Below are 21,971 nucleotides of genomic sequence, written 5' to 3'. Positions count from 1 at the left end.
ACCCACATACAGATAAATCTGGGAAGAAATGAACGGTTGTAAACAACAAATCTTAGCCTACAAAGTATTGTTTTTCCTTCAAAAACATTTATCACTTAAAAGGATAAGAAATTCGCTTGGGGTTTTTTTTTTCTCTTAAAAAACCGATTATTTGTTAAGGGATTTTAAGCACCAACGGTCAATCAATTTTTGCTACTCTTTATTAACAGGCATTCCGACCAAAACTTCAACATCTTGACATACCATTAACCTTTTTCCGAAAAGATTTTAATTTCCAAAAATGAAAGATATCGCCCAGACTCTTGACTCCCTTCATCTCTACATGCAAACCAATTCCAAATTCAAAATACCTTCAAATTGCAATTTATGTATACAAACTCAATTTATTAATATTCTCATGGAAAACAAAATTCTTATACGCAACCTGAGAGCTTAACAATATGAATAAACAATGGTAAAGTTGTATAAAAATACATTTCTCTTTCTCTCTTTCTCTCTCTCTCGCACTTCTACGCGTATTTTCGAGTGCCTTCAATGTAGTACAAAAAGTGCAATGGCACAAATGTGAATGAATGCTTTTCTTTTTCCTTTTTTTTTTAGGAAAATAATTCAGAATGTTGTTCAATCATCAAAGTAAAAATGTCTCACTTGTAACAAAGGTAAATTCGATTTGCTTAAAATCTACAAAAAAAAAACCAACTTACCCCTCACGGCGTTGGGGGTAAAAGAAGGTTCAAACTTTACGAATGTTTCGAATTAATAAACTTCCTCCGCAGTCGACAAATAAGAGGCTATTAGCCGCATTCAGAATCTTTGTCTGGTTCTTAAAGTATACTGAAGAAAAGAATGAAAATGATAAGAAAAAAATGCATACAAGTGGTAATTGATGAAAAAAGAAAGCGCAATTTCCATTATGCGCTCCTCTCGAACACCTGCATACATCGGAGGGTGTGTGTGTGTGTGTTTAACACATGTTTTTTTTAATGGGGAAGATCTAAGATATTTTTTGTTTCGTGTCTATCGATATAAATCTATTAGGAACATATTGTTCATATTAGAATTCTGTATGCTCTTCACTTTGTACCACGTGGTGTGTCATTCTACGAATGTTGCTAGAACAAAATCCTCTACAAATAGTAGAGACGATTGCTCAGATTTTGGTTCGGCTGTTGGTGAAGGTGCTGCGATGTTAAGAATGCCAGCTTGTGAGCATATTGGCAAACTGCCGGGACGGCAATCGTACCACACCAGTTGTAGTACAGATGGGTCTGTTTGGAGGTGTACACCTGCAGCTGATCCACCGTTAAGCCACTTTCGTCGTGTACAATATTGTACGAGGTCGGTGATACCGTACCCTGGCGGACGGTTTGCGAAATCATGTAGAAATCGGATCTGTGAAGTAAAAAGGATAATAAAATTGCTTATCGAACTGGTTAAATGTTAATAACGGCGTTACCTTTCCGGCAAAGTAATGATGTCATCAACGATCGTGCCCGGCGGTGGATTACGGTCCGCCATAAACAGGCGCGTGTTGATACGCTTGTTCACCACCATTATGGTAAGCATCGGCTTAAAGTCCTTAAAGTTCGCATAGATCTGGTTTAGCGTGCTCTTGATCGTCTTGGTTTCGAAGTTCACCACATGGCCCAGCTGACCTTCGCCGACACCGTCGCGGTACAGTATAATACGGCGCGGCAAATTATTCGCACCGTACGCACGCTGGTACTCCCGGAGCGACTTCCCGATGCCGGACGCGATAAAGTTGGACAGTTCTTCGCCCCGCTTGTGTGGCTCGATCGTGGAAAAGTACTTCGGATCGACCTGTTTCGGTGAGTACATCGTGGCCACGAGGGCACCGAACGATTTCGACTTGTCGTTCGTATCGTGGCACACGTCAAAACCAACCACCATCGCATGGCCGAGCGGATTCTTCACCATCCACGGTATGCCGCCGAGTTTGCAGTTTAGCTGAATGACGACCTTCGTTGCCACGGACATCAGTGTGCGGACGTTCCCGTTCTTCGGTGTGATCGTGCGCGACTTCATCACCTGGCAAGGTATCGCACGCTGGACACAACACACTTTCTTGATGGAGGCATAACGATCAGCCCGATCGTTCGGTACAACGCACATCACCAGCTGCAGATCTTCGTTGAACAGCTTGGCCAACATTTGATTGTACGCTTGGCCGCTGTCATTTTGTACCGTGACGCTGTTAAAAATGATAAAAACAAAAGATATGCAACATGGGCGACAGTGAATCAGTGAGTTCTGCAGGTGATTGAGCTTAATTTAAATCCAAACAGAGTAACATTTAGCCATTCTTCTACTAAGCAAAAGATTCAACCTTAATAGTCATCTACTCTGTTTCAATTTGTTGAAAAAAATTAATTATTCTAATCGCTAATTCGGGGGCGGCCCGATGGTGCATGTGATAAACGGCGCCTTTCCACACGGCAGGACCGGCTTCAAATCCCATTCGGACCGTCCAAGGACTGACTATCCGGCTACGTGGTAAAAATAAGTCTAGTAAGCCAGAAATGGCCGGCGTGACCTGTAAGGTCGTTAAAAGCCAAGAAGAGAAGAGAATCGCTAATTGTTACTTACATCTGCGGTTCGGCAATCCGGAAACTCATGCCCCTGCCGGCCTGCATCATACAGCCAATGAAATCTTTCACCAGCGTTTCCTTGCCGCGCTCGCACACCACGTACCAGCGCTGCAACGGTATTGTTTTGAACATTTGGTTTTTGTGCAACGCTTGGCCCCAATCCGCTTCCGGTCCCGCCGGTACACCGTCCCCTTCCAGACGGAACATAATTGACTCCTGGCGCAGGACACGGGCCGGCACCTCGACCAAACGCCGATCCAGCTCCGTCTTCCAGAACTGGAACACCTCCCGGTTGGCGGAATTCTGCAGACGCTCGTTAAAGCGCTGCAGCCGCTGGATGCGCTTATCCGCACCGAGCCGCGTATGGTCGGCAATGGCGCGCATCAGATTGAAGTCCTTCCGCATATCCTCCGTGATGCCCGTCATACGGCACAGCTCCGGCACCAGCAAAATCGGTTTGTCCATCCCAAGGCGAACGAGCCGTTCGTTCGGCAGCGATATCAGCATCGGTTGCTTCGGGTCTCGAATCGTAATGTTGTACTGCTTTTTGTAATAATCGATGAACGTGATGTTATCACCTTCCTTGGTCGGGAACGTTGACGAGGGTGACGAGTTGAAATCGACATCACAAATTTTGTACATCTTCTGGTTGTACACGGACATCACGTTCGCACCGATCATCATGTTTTGAAAGTTCGTCCTAAACGCACCCGGCTGGCGCTGCATGTTCTGCAGTATCTTGTAGCATGTATCCGTCCGCAGCACACGGTGCGTTATGTCCACGCACATCAACACATCGCTTTCGTGCTGGCGAATCGATGTCACATACCCAGGGTATAGTTCCAGCCCGTACTGCGGGATAGCAATTTTCGCTTCCGGATCGAAAAAGTTGCGATTGATCATCAACAGCTTCAGACTACCCATCGCTTGGCGGTGCATGAGGTTCAGGATCATGAAGGCCATTTCACTGGCCATGTCTACTGTACCGACGTGCCGGATCGTCAGCTTATACAGCACGTCCGTGCGCGGATCCTTCACCTGCAGTTCGACCATCTCCGAGCGCAGCTTGTTGTACAGAAACAGCATCGTACCGTCGAAGATGTACGGGCCGATTACCGGCCCCTGGGTCCGTATCAGTGCTTGCATGACGCGCACATCCTCCACCAGGGGTTCGAAATCGACGCGATACTGAAAGACGGACTTGTCCTGGTCCTTTCGCGTCAACCGGAAGTAGTTGGTTTTCACCACCAGCTTGTTGCCGGTGACGCCCTGCTTTGCAGGTGAATTTGCGTTTCGCGTAACCACCACCTCCGGGATGTATCGCATACCGCGGATAGCACCACGGCCGAGTGTTGCCGAATCGCCACCATTGCCGTTACCACCTCCGCGGTGAGCGATCGGCGGTGAATTGCCGGCTGCGCCACCACCACCATTACGGCCTCCACCACCACCACCACCACCACTAGTTCCGGCAACCGGAGTTTGCTGCTGTGGCACTGGCTGCTGCCCACTAGTGCTGGGCCCGTCCCCTGCTCCCCGATTCCAGTTGGGTTGCCCTCCGCCCCCTCCTGGGCCTCCGCGAGTTCCTCGTCCTCGTCCACGATTTGGTTGTTGATCCATCGCAATGTATACTGTACAGTGAATAAAGTAAAAAAAATCCGGATTTAAATAAAATAAATATAACAAGAAATCATATACCAAAATATGCAAGAAAATAAATTATGTACGAAAGATGAATATTATCTTTTTAAAAGCAATTACGGAAAGCGAAAAATATGATTTGAATATTCGGTAACTTCAAAAATATGCCAGACACAGGTTCAAATCACGGCAGATCCTTTTTCCTTACAAATGCAAGAATAACCACACTTCAGCTCTAAAACCGCACACTCCACGCCAATGTGATTCGATCCGAATGTTTTTCAAAAACTTTACAAAAGCAAATGTCTTCTTTGTTAACTTATTCCCCAAAAATGCTGCACACACAGTTTTGCTTCAGACTCTAGACCACACACACTGAAACATTTGGAACGCGAGGTAGCTAGGGTTATTGTCGTACCGTCGTCTCTCACTCTCTATCCTTAGTTCTTTGATCGTAAAAGTTTGAAAAGGTTCCTTGAAAAAATAGCTCTTAACATGTCAAGATCTCTGAACAAAAAAAAAACAATCAGTAACAGTGAGGATCGAACACAGTATTCCTGTGAACTGTTGCTGCATGGTGCTGTGTGTATGCAGAGCCAATAGCGGAGCTCGAAGGAAAGTTTACTGTTCTTAACAAAGTTTCAAATAGCGACGCTCGACAGTAAAATAGAAAATGGCGATATTTTTCAGCCGAACAAAGTAGCGTGTAACAGTTGAGCAAGTGAATTTAAGAGACTCAATCGAACCATTTCTAGTTCATAAAATTATTAACGGAACGAGAGAATAAAGAGTTAACAACGAAGAGAACATTTAACTATATTATTTTGTGTCTAGTTAAACTGTATCTTTACATGAATCCATTTACACGTTTCGTTCTGCTCTGTAGTCGATAAAGGTTATGAACCATACCAAATTTCATTGTATCCGAAAGACCACAATGCCGGTCAATACTACTGTTCTTAAGCGTACGAATATTGCTTAAAACTATTTTTTTCCTCCAAATAGTCAACTAGTCGGCCATTTTCTCAACACAAGCCTGACGCTGCTGCGCAGATAAAATTGTCAGCAAAATTTGGTATAACTTGCCTGATGAAACGATGGAAGCTCGCTTTATTCAACCGCCCGCACAAATTCTGTCTATTCAACAAAAATTTCACTCGAATCGGAACGAGAGCAAAGTTAAGATTACGTACCTAGCCTGTGATCAGAGCGGAAACTTGTTCAAGTGGTTTTATTTTACACAAGATTCACGGTGGATCCTTTTGTGGAAACGATAAAAGTTGATAAGCCGACTGTTCACAATCCGAAAACACATCCGACCGTCTCGAGAAAAGAATTAGTTCTGAAGAAATTGCTTGCAGGAATTCTGCTAGCACGGCTTTAATCGTGTTTTGACATGCAAACAACACGCGTTCTGGCAACAGACGTTTGGCGAAACATTGTACCGACAAGCAATTATAAGACGTTAGAAATATGGTTGAAAAATTGTTTGAAACAGTTTCAATTCACAACGGGTGATGGTAGTTTATTAGCAAAACAAATAGATACAGTTTTGTAAGCCACATTTTGCTACTCGGTAGTGGTTTTTTGTATCAATTATTATATTACCGACAACGGTGCAGTACAAAAATCATGTCCGCAAGGTGAAGAAATAATGAGCTATCCCTTCAAATAAACCAGATGCAACAGACGTAGTCAAAACCATATCATGTATACCGCAGTAAACCTTCCGTGACGTTTCGTAACGCATGTTCTACAGCTGTGTGACGGAGAACGCTATACACATGACGTCAGGATTTCTCATGCCAGCCGAAACCCCCTTCTGGGTACATCTATGGAACATGCGTTTTATCACGTTCTAGCAAATTGTTCGCCTCACTTCTCTAGCAATCCGTGACTTTTCAAGTTGTGTGGAAAACCTCCTGCGAGTGAAAGATCTTAAAAATTGTCTCAAAAATCATACCGTGCATTCAAAACCATCATCATTACGGACTCAGCGCGTAAGTACTGCACTAAATGAAGAGCATAACGCTGTGTGTGATAATTGTAAAACAAGCAGCATCTAGTTTTTCTTTCCGCACATAATTGCTTTCGGATGAGATTAGCTGGCACATGAGACGTGGTACAGTTCCGTCTCGCTCTATTCTCTGTGAACTCCGGTGGCTGTCTCTCGCTTGCGTATGAACCGTCTGAAAATTTTGCATTGTAGCTGATCATTCCGTGGTCTCTCTGTGTTGCTGCAGCTGGTGGCCCTACTTGCGTAATGAAATGTAACGAACCGAATTGAATGGCACTAATCCCAGCTGAAACACCATGGGTGCTGATTTTGCTAAGATTATAGTAAAACAGCTCCACCCGGTAGCGTGGCAGTTCGTTTCGCCTGCGAATAATGATAAGCTGTCGAACCCCAATCGCCATATTTTTACTGTTCCCTAGATACCACTACATAGACAGTTTCCGAGTGTCACTGCTGGGGCCAAACTGCTGCTAAATTGAGTTGAAATATTTTTTGCACCGTGGCGCATGTATTCTTTCTAATTGCTCCATACCTTTTTGCAAAGTTCTTCATCTTCGACAAATTATCAATGGTTCAAAGCTTCGTAATAAAGATTATAAATAATTGTAGCTCCCATTTTTAGTGTGAATTTTTCTAGAAATAAAATTTCGTTTCCTCCTTTTTTTTGTTCACTATCTCTCCCTCACTCTCTCTCTCTTCGCAGCCATATTTCGTTTCGCTACGGTGTTGACGACATTTCAGACGGACGTAGAGTGAGGAATTGTAGTGCATTTTGGAAGCAAATAGTTCGGCAGCTGCAGATTCATCGTAGCAGTCAAATCCTTCTCCGTACCATTCATCGGCCTCTCTCATCCTCATTGCGGTTGGAAGTGTGACGAAGCTTTCGTTTGTGCATCTTCTGCCCACATCCCCCCCATACTTCGAGAGTACTGTTGTTTCCATTGATTAACACCAGCAAGGATCGCCTGGAGCGGCGCCTATCGTTTTATATGACTTTAGAAAGCGTACAAGGTAAGCCCGATTGAATGTAGTTCGGTTGTAGATGGTGCAAATTTTCCGGTTGCAAATCACAAAGCAGGCGAGGAGAATAATGCGAGTTGATGTATGCATTGCAAACCTCTTGGCAACTAGAGCATTGTTTAATGGAACTTGCAATAAAGCAATAATAATATCAAACTTTCAATTCATAAGCTAATAACGAGACACTACGTGAACGAACCAACTTTTATATGTGAAATTATTTCCTTCTATCACCATTCGTCCGTACTGATGATGTTTTCGCATTTGTCTTACAGAAACACCAGCACTCAAAGAGGCACCGCTTTCTCCCATATTAAGGAGTTTCAGTGGTACGACGTGCATGATTTCGCATAGAAGCAGTAAAAGTCATAGGTACGTGTTAATCCACCTGCAGTTGCAAGCATGGTTTTCTTATACAAACATGTTCTCTCTATTCGCCCGGCAGGACTTCAAAATATTCTAGCAATAGACACCGGAAATTACAGCCATTCAGAGAAACGTGAAAATTTTGAAGAAGAAAAAAAACTAGGCATCTCTGTAAATTTTTAATTTAAATCGTGTTATAAGGCATCCAATTTTGTACTATTCTTGCGCTAAACTGAGCATCACTGTGAAAAACCCGCTTCTCTGAATCGCGTATGCTAAAAGCAGCGTTTTGCGGATCTGGGAAGACAGTTTTAGGAAGGGGGGTTTTGGTGTACGTGAGAGAAAAGGAGAGTGGCAGGAAAAGGTGATTATCAATTTATTGAGGTCAATATTTGTAACAAACCGTACGCGGGAAAAGTAACAGACTTTCTTGCTTAAACACAAGCTGCAATAAGGATTCGAATTGATCAAATAAGCTAAACCCATACGTACACAGAAAAGTTTAATACCGATACAAGATTACGACCGAGTGGCGAATCGTCATTATAAATCATTCGTAAATTCCTACCACAAAAAACAGTGACGAACAGATTCTGTTCCTATCGAAGCTATTGAAGCTCATCCATACAGCTAAACGGTGCTAAATACTAAATTTGCAGTTCTGATTCTTCATTCTGCCATCATTTGGTTCTCTGTTTCTTTTCTTTTCCTCAACACATCTTTTCTTTATGCTGTTTTCGTGCGTAGCTAACGTGCATTAATTTGTTTTATGTTTCTTTATGTTTATTTTTCATTTCTTTGGCATTTTACTGAATCTTCGTGACTACTGCGTGTGCATTAATATGGCTGACCTGTTTTGATGAACACAAACTCCTCTCGTACAGCGTGTTTATAATTAAAGCCCCACCTGGAAAGTAATAATAAGCTCACTCTCTTAGCTTTGAGCACATACAAGAGGTAGTTCAGGATTGTATACGGTTCATCGATATCCCGTGTTCGACAGAGCTGCAAAAGGTTCGTTTAAACCGGCACCGCAAAATCCATCCCACCCGCGAACGGTCCGCTGGGGTAGCTTATACGGATACGCTAAATTTCAAACACCCGACACCGCCTCAACATCATCAAACCTACAAATGCTTTTGCTAGCAACATCCTCCAGCATACGATTGGAAAACGCTGCATTTGACGCCAAAACCGATCTGCAGACCCGAACCGGTCCGATCAGCAACGATCGTCGCCAAGGTGAACAGATGAATTTGGACAGCTTGGAGCGACAGTGCCGTTGGTTTCGTTAAAAAAAACACACACACAACCTTTCCTTCCAACGACCACCAGCGATCACACAAAGACGACGCACATGTCTCGTTTGCCATCGAGGAAGAAATTTCTTGCATGAAGTAAAAGGGGTTGAACACTGCGAAGCTCCGTAGCCGGAAGCTGCAAGCTGACTGATTCGTGCCAGGTAACGGCCCAAGATACGCCATCACGGGAAATCTGCTCCTCGTTGTGCTTCCTGTCCACTGGAGTAAGGATTGTGGTTAAGGTAAGATGGGAAAATGGTTAAACTTTTCTATCGGGTGTTTAAAAAAGCCTTTTTCCTGTTGTTCGATTTTGCTTACAGTTGCGTCTTATCGTGTCGTAAAAGCGCGTGCAGCCTTTCAGCACATTCAAGTGTTCTCAATTGTTGTTGTTCCATTCGGCAAACATGGCTACCGTGAACGTGAATCGTAATGTGACCGATATCTTCTACCGTTACAAGATGCCTCGCATCAATGCAAAGGTGGAGGGTAAAGGAAATGGCATTAAAACGGTGATCGTGAACATGGCCGAGGTGGCTAGAGCTATTGGTCGTCCTGCAACCTACCCGACGAAGTACTTCGGTTGCGAACTTGGAGCGCAAACTCAATTCGACCATAAGGTTTGTGTCGTTTATTTATTTTTAATTTGTTCTCTTCAATGTTTATGTGTTTTTATGATGGCTTTTCGTTTTGTAGAATGAACGCTTCATTGTGAATGGTTCGCACGATGCTGCCAAGCTGCAGGATCTGCTCGACGGTTTCATCCGCAAGTTCGTCCTTTGTCCGGAGTGCGATAATCCGGAGACGGATCTGCTGGTATCGTCGAAGAAGGGTACCATCTCGCAGGGTTGCAAGGCGTGTGGTTTTCACGGACCGCTCGATGTGAACCACAAGGTGAACACGTTCATTATCAAGAACCCACCGAACGTAAACCCGGCAAGCCAGGGCGCATCGTTGACCGAAGGTAAGCGTAGCAAGCGCACCAAGAAGGGTGAAAACGGGGACGACTCAACGGTCGGACTGAACACCACTAACGGTGGCAGCACAACGGAGAACGGTGGTGCCGAGACTAATGGGGACGAGTCACCGAATGGGTCGATTGCGGGCGGCGCGGTTGGCGAGAACGGCGAGGACGATGTGAACTGGACGGTGGACACGTCGGAGGAAGCGGTACGCGCTCGCATGCAGGATCTTACTGACGGTGCGAAGAATATGACCGTATCGGACGATTTCGATAAGACGGAAAAGGAACGTATCAACATATTCTACGAGCTGGTCAAGAAGAAGCGGGACGCGAACGAGCTGGACAACGTGCAGGTGCACAAGGAGCTCGTAACCGAAGCGAGCCGGCTCGACATCCAGTCGAAGGCAACGCTCGTGCTGGTGGAGCTGCTGTTCACCGCCAACATTACGCAGGAGGCCCGCAAGTACCGTAACCTGCTGCTGCGCTTTACCCACGAGGACAAGAAGGCGCAGAAGTACTTTATGGGTGGGTTGGAGCAAATGATTTCCCTGCACGCGGACAAGCTGATGGACAAGGTGCCCGGTATACTGAAGCTGTTCTACGATAGCGATGTGCTGGACGAGAAGATCATACTGGACTGGTCGCAGAAGGTTAGCAAGAAGTACGTCTCGAAGGAGATCGCCGCCCAGATACACGAGCGCGCCAAACCCTTCATCCAATGGCTGCAGGAAGCGGAGGAAGAGGAGTCATCCGAGGAGGATGACGATTCGGATCTGGAAATCGAGTACGATGACCGCGCGAAGGTGGACTCGCTGCGCAAGGAACCGGCCAAACCGGACCCGAAGAAGCTGGCCAAGGCATCGCTCGAGGAGGACGATGAGGATGGCGACGATTTGAACATCGACGATATCTAAAGCGTTTCGAGGGTTTTCGTATCCACGACTCCGGTGTTTCTTGTGGCCGTGATGTCATTTGTTGCAGCAAAGCTTCATCAGTGTAGTCATTTTGATGCATTACGTTCAACACACACTGGGGTAGACCTATCGCATTCTTCTCTCGCATGGTTACATTGGCGCAGGATTAAGTTTTCCGCTTTTAGTCGTTATGAATGACATGCTGCTGCTACGGTATTCTGTAGTATGGCTATGGTTTCTAATCATCTTTGAATAATCATGGTTTAGGCGTTTTGCTGCAGATTTAATTCGTGTTTTTTTCTGGTTTTATTTGCTTTAGTACACTTTTGGGTTTACGTATAAAGAAGATATGAGCCAATTTTTTATGTCGTTTGTACAAGCAAACTCTCTACTATGTGTCATGCAACTCTCCTATATCTCATCCTCTTTCTTATGTTAGAGCGCAATAAAAGCATATGAAAAAAAAATATTCTTATTTCAATAATTTTATTACGAATGCTGACATCATATACAGTTACGTCATTAGGCCTTCTTATCCACAACAAGGACATTAAAAAGGGATGAGCTCAACGGAATTTAGTTGATGAAGTCCTCATTGTACTTTGGTACGTACGGATTCTATTGCGAGAAGGATTATGCAAGTTTCGAACTGATGAACCAGTGATGATTATCTGGTGCTGCAATTAGACATACCCCTTCTCGTATCTACAACAATACGATTACTTTATTCTATCGCAAACATCAACGCCACTACCACTTCCCGAGTGTATCATAAACATCTCCCACCACATCTTATCCGTTATTAGCGTGCGGCAGTATCTTATCGTTCTACAGCACGATCACTTGACTGATCTGCTAGAGCGACGTCCGTACGGTAAGAGTGTGATCTCCCCGTTGTGTTAAAACGTCGTCTCAAAATTAGTAGAGATGCCACGGGAAGAGTTTAACATTGCAACGAATGATTCTGCAGAAGGTTCCTACACTTCGCAACAGTGGAGAAGTCAAATGCACGACACTACCAGGGATCCCGAAAGTGTGGATAAAAGCTTTACAAGACGAAAAGTAGGCTGCGGATATAGTGTGCTGTGTGTCTGTACGCTACTGTTAATTGTATTTGGCATCGTGCTCCTGTGCATCGGCTTTATAGTGGTGTACGAAAACGAAGGTCAAGTCGTAGCTACGGTTGATCTATTTGCCGACGAGTTACCTCCAGGTAGGAGTTATTTTGTGGATTTTTTTGGATGTTTTAGTTTGTGATTACTATTTCTGTTTTGTTCTATAGAACAAGCCATTTGGTTTGAATCGAATCTGGCCGAGCTGCGCAATGCATTTCGTGTGGTGGAGGAGAATAAGAAACGGGCGAGAAATGTCATCCTGTTCGTAGCGCTGGATAGTGTCGACTCCTCCTATGCCGACACCAGACCCATCTGGGAATCGTTTCCACATCTTGCCCTGCTTCGTCCAACGATGCAGGAGCAGCGGACACCGCGTGCGTCATTTAATCCGACCTCCATGTTCTGCGGCATTGAAACCCATTCGCACACTATCGGGTTTGATTCGGCCGTCAAACCTTGGGAAGAATGCGTCAGCGCACCGAACAGCACGCATCATGCCGCTTCGATCTTGCAATGGGCTCAAACGGTTGGCCGTCGTACGGGGGTGGTAACGAATGGTGAGATTGTTCAACCGTTCCCAGCAGCATTGTATGCGCACGCAGCTAATGCTAGCTGGCTGCACAGTAGCCCAGATCCATTGCTATGTCCAGATGTGCGATCGCAGCTACTTCATGGGGAGACTGGCAAACAGCTGAATGTTATTGCCGGTACGCTAAACTGTCCCGATGAGTTTTGCCGGGAAGCGTTCGAGTCCGAATGGGTGAACCATCGTTCGGTGGATCAATCGACGTACAAACTCTCGAAGGATATGGGCGATCTGTTAGATCCCAAGCTGGATGATGTGGACTATGCGCTTGGATTGTATGATAAGCAATCGTTGGCAGAGCCAGCTGCGTTTTACGATCTAATTGTGGGCGCTTTGACTGTGCTGAAAAGTCCCGAAGGATTTCTGCTCGTTGCCATCGCTGATCCGAAAGTTCAAGCATCTGTAAGCGAAATTGACGCCGCCGTAAGAGCAACTCTACAGAAGCTCAGGTAAGTTGGTAATTGATTTGTACTTTTCTGATCTTTGCTTTGTATTTATAAACTCGCAATTGGGTAAATTTTCAGTGGCGTTCTGGATGATAGTTTAATCGTCGTAGTACGTTCCGATGCCAGAGACGTTGGTTCCTCGTTCGCAACAGTACATGCAATTGGACCGATGTCCCACCTGTTGCATCGAGTGCACAATCAAACATTCTTGACTCACTTCATCTCGTACGCAGCTCGCATTGGGCGTTTCAGGGATGCCGACCTAACGAATCTGATTCTACAAATAATATAAAACGTTTAAGCTAGCTATTAAATGATGCTGATATCCGTTAGATCTAACGCACATAACATTAGGTTCTTGTGCAGTAATAGGGTACGGAAATGTATTTAATTTTACGTCAAATAATAAAGCAGTTTTAATGTTTAATATAGAGATGTTCACACTGAGTAAGAGTGAGTGTGTGAGTTTAATCCTGCAAAGGAGTTTATGGTTTCAACTCAGCAAAAGGAGTTTTTATGACTCTTTTATTCACTCTTTAGCGTTTCTACTCACTCACTCTCTCTGCCGACTAATGACTCACTCCTTGCCGTTTTACTCACTCACTCTCTCTGTCGACTAATGACTCACTCCTTGCCGTTTTACTCACTCACTCTCTCTGCCGACTAATGACTCACTCTTTTGCGTTTCAACTCACACAATAAGAGTGAGTAAGTGTTTTGTTATTCTTATTCTGGCTGTAAATTGTTTGGCGTAAAACATATTTCATGAATTCCAACATAACTTTTGTTTACTTTTAAATATGTTTTACGCCAAACAATTTACAGCCAGACTTGTAATACATAATTTCGAATAATGAAATTCAAATAAATTAGCTTCATACGAAATTGCATTTTAATCACTGTAGTAGAGTGATTGAAATCCAAAAAGAGTAACGACACACTTACTCACTCTTATTGAGTAATTTAAATCCAAAAGCATAACAAAACATTTTTAATCACTCTTATTGACTGATTTAAAGTCAAAAAGAATAACAAAACACTTACTCACTCTTATTGTGTGAGTTGAAACGCAAAAGAGTGAGTCATTAGTCGACAGAGAGAGTGAGTGAGTAAAACGGCAAGGATTGAGTCATTAGTCGGCAGAGAGAGTGAGTGAGTAAAAACGCCAAGGAATAATCAACACATTAGTTTAGAATAATATTTTTATGACTCTCAAAAGAGTGAGTAAATGTTTCAAATCTTTATAACCACTCTTTCACTCTGTTTCAACTCTTTGAAAAGTATTCTCATCTCTAGTTTAATACTTGAATAATCAACTGGCAATAGTGCTACAATAATATACAACAATAGTTCTGTTGTCAGTGTTTGTAGCCATACCGCACTGATATGGGTATGGATCCGAAGCCTCTAGAAGGATAATATAGGCACTCCATACCCTACTCCGACTCAATACGTCCCCGTCGTACAGAATGGTAACATATCTCTCCAAATATCTGAGCTTGGGTATACGGGGAAACCCAACCCCTTGGGAAGATGGGGTATATGGCTAAATTGAGCGGAGGGGGACAGCCAGCGTCTGTTCTCCATGTTAGGGGCGGCTGGATGTCCCTTCTGTCCTGGCACCCTACGGGACTTTAAACAGCTAGGTTGCGTAGGCCCTCCGACGAGACAGGGGGTTGGGGGAGAGGCCTTGCAAGCCACCCCCAATATAATTGCAACGGAAAGTAATCAAGAAATTTCGAATCGGATCAACAGATACAGACCCACGCACCGAAACAAGGACAACGATTGGAAACTCGGGACATGGAACTGCAGATCCCTCACAGCACCCGGAAGTACCCGCATTCTTTCGGACGAGGTGAGGGCCCGCGGCTTCGGTATAGTAGCACTTCAGGAGGTGCGCTGGAAAGGAGTTACGGAGCGCCCCTACCGCAGTGATTGCATGATCTACCAGAGCGGTGGTGAAAAGCATGAACTCGGTACAGCGTTCCTGGTCATAGGTGCGATGCGAAAGAGGATAATCGGTTGGTGGCCGATCAACGAACGGATGTGCAGGTTGAGGGTTCGTGGAAGGTTCTTCAACCTGAGCATTATTAACGTGCATAGTCCGCACCTTGGAAGCACCGATGACGATAAGGAGCTATTTTATACGCAGCTGGAGAGGGAGTACGACCGCTGCCCACAACACGACGTCAAGATCGTCATCGGAGACTTTAACGCTCAGGTCGGACGGGAGGAGGCATACAAACCCATGATAGGTAGTTTCAGCGCCCACCAGCTGACAAACGACAATGGGCTCCGCCTAATAAACTTCGCCTCCTCCAAGCACATGACCATTCGCAGCACCTTCTTCCAGCACGCACCACGCTTTAGCTACACCTGGAGATCACCACAGCAGACATATTCCCAGATTGACCACGTTCTCATCGATGGAAGGCACTTCTCGGATATTATCGACGTACGTACGTACAGGGGAGCAAACGTCAACTCAGACCATTTCCTGGTTATGGTTAAGTTACGCCAGAAACTGTGCGCAGCCAATAAGCTGCGCTATCAGCCCACCCCAAGGCTCGACATAGATCGGTTGCGGCAAGCTGATGTGGCGAGGGACTTCGCGACCACGCTAGGGGAAGCGTTGCCGGAGGACACCACCTTCGAGGCGATGTCCCTCAATGATCATTGGCGTATGATGGAACAAGCCATCAGCAGCACGGCCGATCGAACTATTGGCCGCGTAACACGTAACCGGAGGAAGGAATGGTTTGATGATGAGTGCAGGCAAGCACTATCCGAGAAGAACGCAGCGCGTACTCGCATGCTCCAGCGCGAGACCAGGCAGAACGTGGAAGACTACAGACGACTGAGAAGGCAGCAGACCCGACTCTTCCAGGACAAGAAGCGCAGCTTCGAAGAGTCGGATGAGCAACTTATGCAGCAGCTATCCCAGTCGGGGGAAACTCGTAAGTTCTACAGGATGCTGAATGCGGCACGAGGCGGTTTTACTCCCATAACCGCTATGTGCCGCAACGAGGAGGGAGATATCCTGTCGGACGAGCGAGAGGTGATCGACAGGTGGAAGTGCTACTTCGACAGGCACCTGAACGGAGCAGATGCAGGGGAGACCTCTGCAGGAAGCAGAGGAGAGCAGTATTGCGACAGCCAGCAGGATGACGAAGTGCCCCCGCCATCCTTGGACGAAGTCATCAGTGCCGTCAAACAGCTGAAACGTAACAAGTCAGCTGGCAGCGATGGGCTGGTGGCAGAATTGTTCAAGATGGGCCCGGAGAGGCTTGCCGCGCATATGCATCGGCTGATCGTAAGGATTTGGGACCAGGAAGAACTACCGGACGAGTGGAAGCTGGGTGTCATACACCCAGTGTACAAAAAGGGCGACAGACTGGACTGTGCTAACTTCCGAGCCATCACAGTCCTGAATGCTGCCTACAAGATCCTGTCCCGAATACTCTTCTGCAGACTTGCGCCCCTTGCCACAGATTTCGTCGGAAGCTACCAAGCTGGATTTGTTGGAGGCAAATCGACCACCGACCAGATCTTTACTCTACGGCAGATCCTCCAGAAGTGCCGAGAGCATCAGATCCCCACGCACCACCTGTTCATTGACTTTAAGGCGGCCTACGATACCATAGATCGGACCGAACTATGGAACACCATGCAGCAGTACGGATTCCCTGGGAAGCTGGTACGGCTGTTGAAGGCCACGATGGATGGGGTGCAGTGCAAGGTGAGAGTATCGAACATGCTGTCGGAATCGTTCGAATCTCACCGGGGTCTAAGGCAAGGGGACGGACTCTCCTGTTTGCTGTTTAACATCGCTCTGGAAGGTGTCATGCGAAGCGCGGGCTTCGACATCCGGGGCACGATTTTCACCCGTTCTCTCCAATTCCTCGGCTTCGCGGATGACATCGACATCATCGGACGGACATCTGCGGCGGTGTGCGACGCGTACACCCGACTGAAACGCGAGGCCGACAGAATTGGATTGAGGATCAATGCGACGAAGACAAAGTACCTGCTTGCCGGAGGCTCTGACCGTGATAGAGCCCGACTCGGGAGCAGAGTATCAGTTGACGGCGACGATCTCGAGGTGGTAGAGGAGTTCTGCTACCTTGGTACGATCGTAACTTCGGACAACAACATGAGCAGCGAAATCCGAAGGCGCATTGTTCAGGGAAATCGTGCCTACTACGGGCTCCACAAACTCCTGCGATCCAGAAGGCTCCAGCAACACACGAAATGCACGATATATCGCACACTGATACGTCCGGTAGTCCTCTACGGGTACGAGTCCTGGACTCTGCTAACGGAGGATGCCAATGCACTCGCTATTTTCGAACGGCGGGTGCTAAGGACTATCTTTGGCGGTGTGTGCGAGCAGGGCGTGTGGAGAAGGAGAATGAACCACGAGCTAGCTGAGCTGTTTGGCGGTGCAGATATCCTGACGGTGGTCAAAGCCGGAAGGATACGATGGCTGGGGCACGTGATGAGGATGCCGGACTCATGCCCCACCAGGAAGGTGCTCGCCAACGATCCGTTCGGCACGAGGCGGAGAGGAGCACAGCGAGCTCGTTGGCTGGATCAGGTGGAGTCAAACCTGTCGGAGATCGGATGCAGCCGTGGATGGAGGACTGCAGCACTGGACCGAGTTTCCTGGAAACGGATTGGCGACCAGGCCATGTCTACGCGACGTGCTCGACCATGAGCAGGCCAGAAAAGAAGAAGAGAAGAAGTGCTACAATAAAGATAGAATTAGTTTTTGGAGAAATTCAAACCGTTACCAGGGACTTTCACACGTGCTCAATATGCTTCGTATAAAATAACTCAGAAAAGACACACCTGTACCGCTTCGTTCAACTCCGACAGTAAACAAACAACAACAACATTTGCTGGAGCTTTTTGACGTTTTGCCAAAGTTATGAAATAGTGACAGCGCGTCCTGTTGCGAGTGCGCGAGGAGGCTAGAAGCCGAAAGAGAGAGAGAGGTGGGGAACGCGTTTACGACACCTGTGGAAGAGAAGGCAGTGTGGGCGCGCGGTAACGGAGTGGAACGAGCAGACAACACACACAATTTCGCGTCGTCATTTGTGGGTAGGTGGCTAGGTGTTGGCAGCTAGATAATTGAAGATTCATCCTGCCAGGTTCGCTTTTGCTGCAGGATTACCACTGGCAGCACACAAACTGCGCTTCCAACCTGTTACGGTTCGTATTATTGCCGACTGTCCATGAGACTGCACGTGCAGCGGGTCACTTGCACCTTCACGATCGGTTGTTTTCCTCTGTTCGCACGTTCACTCTAAGTGAGTGTGTTCCCTTATGCTGATAAGACGTTTTTTACACCTTTCTGCACGAGTCTAAGCGATAAGGGGTAGGATCACGGATGTGGCTCCAATCGCAACACAACAAAACAACATCGTTCCGCCTTTGAAGAGTGGAAGATTATGTAAGAGCAAACTGACCGATTTCGGTACGTGGATCTAGTAGGACGGACTAGGCAGCAAGCAGATCAGCAGCAGCAGCAGCAGCGGGGCAACATTACTAATCGAAAGTCATCCGGCCATTGATTCATTCCCGCTGCGTCGTCTGATTGGGGTGGATCGCGTGTGTGTGATTTATTTACCATTTTAATTGACTTCTGTTGACCTGCTTTGTTTGCTTCTTTCCCTTAGCGAGTGTCCAATATCAGTATTGTAGGCATAGTGTCCGGTAGCGTGCAGCAATGAGCAGACAGCAGGTGTGAACGGTGAAGTAAAGTGTTGATGAATAAATTGGAACACCACCATCGTTAGTCTGAAAACCGATTTTGGTAACCGCTCCACAAGAGAGCCGTTTTCGGGGGGTTCGATCGTACCTTTGTGAACAGTGAACTATTCGATACAAGATGGTGGAAAAGTTGGACACGCGGAGCTGCATCTTTTCGCTGCTCTATTCCGTTGGTTCGTTTGCATTGGCTTGCGCAAGCCTGTCCACGCTGAACCCGAGTGATCGCATAACGGTCCAGAAAGGTGCGCTGCTTATCAGCTTTGGCTTTGTGTACTTCGTCGCACTTACCGAGTTCCTGAACAAGCTGCTGCTGCGGACAACCATCGGCCACAGCTTTGTCAAGCGATATCGGTTGCGTGTTTCGGATGTGCTGGACATAACGAATAAGTGAGTACGCTTTAATAAAGTATACTGTAAGGTACTAAGGTGCATTTTATCTTTTCTACACTACTCTTCCAAAAACAGGGTCGTATCCGCCGTCCAGGCCGCCTTTTCCTGTATTGCCGGTCTGTTCGTGTGCCGCTGGTCATGTCCGCGAAACTTTCTGCACGCCTCACACTTTCTGTCGGAATCGTACGCATGGTTTGCGGCGTCGTACTTTTTCTACGACCTTTGGTCGATGTACAAAATCTACGCCGCCGAGGCAGCGCTCAAAATAAAGGTTAAACTCGGTCTGCAATCGGTAGCCGGGGATAATAATAACGGTGGCGCTGGCAATGGCACTGCCAACGGTGATGGAACGCTGGCGGAAAAGACACTGCAAGCATTGGACGACATTCCGAGCGTGGAGCAGGGTACACTTTCCTTTGTGAATCCGTGCAAAATGGGTATCCCGAGCTTTGCCAAGTACCTGTCAACGCACCCTTTGATGGTGTTCCATCATCTTTTCATTGGATCGTACGGATTAGTCGTAATATCGGTAAGATCAGGCTGTTAGATGCGGAGCGATATTGCAGCAATTAAACTCCTTCTTTATGTGTGATGTTTGTTGTTCATTTCAGTATCTTCGAGGTGGTCTGGGAGATTGTGTATTTAGCTTCATGTTTATGATGGAGCTTTCCACACCGTTCGTATCATTCCGTAGCATCCTCAGCGTGATGGGATTGAAACAATCGAAACTGTACGTCATCAATGGGCTGGTGATGCTGGTCTCATTCTTTTGGTGTCGCATCTTTCTAATGCCCTACGTCTGCTACTACTATAGCCAGGTGGTGAATAAACCATTCTTGGAGGTATGGCTGGCATGAAATAGTGCTCGGAATGCACGATTGAAACGTTTGTATTTTCTGTATTTTCCAGGCTGTGTTGAATTTACCATGGGGATGTCAAGTAAGCATTTTGGCACTGTTTTTGCCCCAGCTGTACTGGTTCCGGTTGATGGTACGAGGCGCGATGAAGGTAAAACAAATTGATTAATTAAAGAATAGCTTTCCGCAAGCTTCTAATACGTTTCACTAACCTTTCGCAGGTATTTTTCCCATCGAAAAACAAACGCAACACAACGATTGCGGCAAATTCATGTGCAAATGAAGTGTCCACCAACGGGGAAACCATAAAATCTTCCCAATCCAAAGATAGTGAAGTACGGTCTCTGATGTAAGGATAACGTTTTTTGCCACGTTCATCGACCGTGGGGCATGGGACAGGGCATTGACATCTTAGTAAATGTTAATGAATAAGTGTTATTTTGTGTGTAATTTGAATATTCACCGACACGCGCTCGATGTATGATTCAACCTTTGTGGTGGGACGTGAGACATGGAAGGATGAAGAGGGACATGGAAAGGACACGTAGTAGGGATGCACGGAGACGGAAATGGAGCTAGGTTTTAGCAGGGATAACTTACTCACTTCCATGTTTACACAACCGGTAGAACGAATGTGCTGCTGCTTAGTTTACTAGTCATAGTATTTGTGTTTTGTTCACCACAGGAACATTATTAGCTTAACCACTGCAACAAAAAAAACCCCTCTCCCAACAATTACGCAGGGATAAGTTTACATGGATCTTCCAGGGTGTGTGCGTGCTTGCCAGGTATGCCCTGTTCAACAGTAGCCCTTTACCAAGTATATATAGTACGATTGATTTGTGACGATTGCCCTTTAAGTTATACACGATAATGAATGAAACAAAAACCAAACGTAGGATTATGATCACCGCAACCTCTCCCACAAAAAACAACATATTATACTATATTGTTAAAACAAGAAAAGCATACACGTGCAGTTTCCATTTAAAAACAAAAGTACTGGGGGAAGCACAACATTACTTATACAGCGAACATCTTACGGTAGTAGAAGATAGACTTTTTTGTGCATTTTTTCTACAAACATAGCAACCAGCGCACAATGTTTTCTGTGCGAAAATAGTTTACAAGTACGGTATACATGTGTACATTCAATCCTGAGTGCGTCAGTAGATATAAAGAAATGGAACGAGTAGCAGCTACTAGTACGAATGCTGAAATTAGTGAACACATTGGCTTTGCGTGTAGAATGGGAATTGAACTGAGGGATGGATAGATGAATGTGGATGAATGGCTGAAACGGTTAAAAAATATTCATATAAATAATCAATGGAGCTTTCATATTAGTGTGATGTTTACCATGTTATTAGGCACAGTGCGGATAATAAGAAGCCCCAAGGATGAGCAAATTTAAAGACAACATATTTGGAATAATGTTCAAAAATTGCATCGCACTCATCATTGAAAGGGAGAGTGTTATATGGCAAACAGAGACCTACGATCAATATTTGCATTTCGCTGCATCGTAAAGAGGAATGTCGTATTAAATGTTAATCGGAAAAGATAGACTGTCCATGCTCGGGATGACGCATTGGGTTACATACAATTTACAGGCAAAAAGGCCCCCGAGTAGATTAGGTTTGAGATTGAGAGATTTTAACCTTTAAAACGAAATCAGCATTAGACATTCGATGAGATCGTGGTGCTCCCGGTGCTCTCTTGTACCGGTCAGCCGAACACTATTGATGTGGCGAAACTTACAACTTTTTGTATCGCACTTTGCAGCAAATTCTGCGCGCACCTATTCCAATCGAAACGATGCATAAAAGCTGGGATTTTGCTGAAAATCCTGTCTGGGATGTTGTGTTTGTGTACCAATTTACATAAAAAATATAATGTGTACTGGAATTTTGTAGCCTCTGTAGTTTGGGAATTGAGCAGAGTTAGGAAAGAAATGTCCGATAGCTGGT

The 21,971-nt window shown here is 45.8% G+C and overlaps 4 protein-coding genes across 10 annotated transcripts; 3 read left to right on the top strand and 1 right to left on the bottom strand.

Moving 5' to 3' along the window:
* Positions 1–363: 363 nt before the first annotated feature.
* Positions 364–5,666, bottom strand: LOC125771529 (protein aubergine-like). Of its 2 annotated transcripts, none has more exons than XM_049442227.1 (4): positions 5,444–5,666; positions 2,608–4,240; positions 1,457–2,212; positions 364–1,392 (listed from the first exon to the last, which is right to left on the bottom strand). In XM_049442227.1, the coding sequence occupies exons 2-4, from the start codon at positions 4,227–4,229 to the stop codon at positions 1,128–1,130; spliced, it is 2,643 nt and encodes an 880-aa protein (XP_049298184.1). In that variant the 5' UTR covers positions 4,230–4,240; positions 5,444–5,666; the 3' UTR covers positions 364–1,127. The 2 variants fall into 2 exon arrangements, with proteins under 2 accessions (XP_049298184.1, XP_049298185.1); XM_049442228.1 differs by lacking the exon at positions 5,444–5,666 and adding an exon at positions 5,337–5,437.
* A 436-nt stretch (positions 5,667–6,102) lies between these two features.
* On the top strand, positions 6,103–11,162 carry LOC125771531 (eukaryotic translation initiation factor 5). Of its 2 annotated transcripts, XM_049442229.1 has the most exons (7): positions 6,103–6,250; positions 6,971–7,278; positions 7,563–7,659; positions 7,733–8,017; positions 8,538–9,196; positions 9,275–9,571; positions 9,648–11,162. In XM_049442229.1, exons 6-7 carry the CDS (start codon positions 9,359–9,361, stop codon positions 10,827–10,829), a joined length of 1,395 nt encoding a protein of 464 aa, XP_049298186.1. In that variant the 5' UTR covers positions 6,103–6,250; positions 6,971–7,278; positions 7,563–7,659; positions 7,733–8,017; positions 8,538–9,196; positions 9,275–9,358; the 3' UTR covers positions 10,830–11,162. The 2 variants fall into 2 exon arrangements, with proteins under 2 accessions (XP_049298186.1, XP_049298187.1); XM_049442230.1 differs by lacking the exon at positions 7,733–8,017.
* A 267-nt stretch (positions 11,163–11,429) lies between these two features.
* Positions 11,430–13,405, top strand: LOC125771532 (alkaline phosphatase 4-like). The gene is made up of 3 exons (XM_049442232.1): positions 11,430–12,042; positions 12,112–12,979; positions 13,055–13,405. Exons 1-3 carry the CDS (start codon positions 11,757–11,759, stop codon positions 13,266–13,268), a joined length of 1,368 nt encoding a protein of 455 aa, XP_049298189.1. The 5' UTR covers positions 11,430–11,756; the 3' UTR covers positions 13,269–13,405.
* A 4,562-nt stretch (positions 13,406–17,967) lies between these two features.
* On the top strand, positions 17,968–21,916 carry LOC125769109 (TLC domain-containing protein 3A). Of its 5 annotated transcripts, none has more exons than XM_049437579.1 (6): positions 17,968–18,082; positions 18,661–19,141; positions 19,220–19,673; positions 19,756–19,986; positions 20,054–20,152; positions 20,223–21,916. In XM_049437579.1, exons 2-6 carry the CDS (start codon positions 18,873–18,875, stop codon positions 20,352–20,354), a joined length of 1,185 nt encoding a protein of 394 aa, XP_049293536.1. In that variant the 5' UTR covers positions 17,968–18,082; positions 18,661–18,872; the 3' UTR covers positions 20,355–21,916. The 5 variants fall into 5 exon arrangements, with proteins under 5 accessions (XP_049293536.1, XP_049293537.1, XP_049293539.1 ...); XM_049437580.1 differs by having other exon boundaries at positions 18,077–18,193; XM_049437582.1 differs by lacking the exon at positions 17,968–18,082 and adding an exon at positions 18,207–18,458.
* Positions 21,917–21,971: the final 55 nt, after the last annotated feature.

Source organism: Anopheles funestus, chromosome 3RL (genome assembly GCF_943734845.2).
Source record: "Anopheles funestus chromosome 3RL, idAnoFuneDA-416_04, whole genome shotgun sequence".
NCBI classification, from domain to species: domain Eukaryota; kingdom Metazoa; phylum Arthropoda; class Insecta; order Diptera; family Culicidae; genus Anopheles; species Anopheles funestus.
Note: the sequence above shows the minus strand (reverse complement) of the source record. Positions and strands in the feature narration are given on the sequence as shown.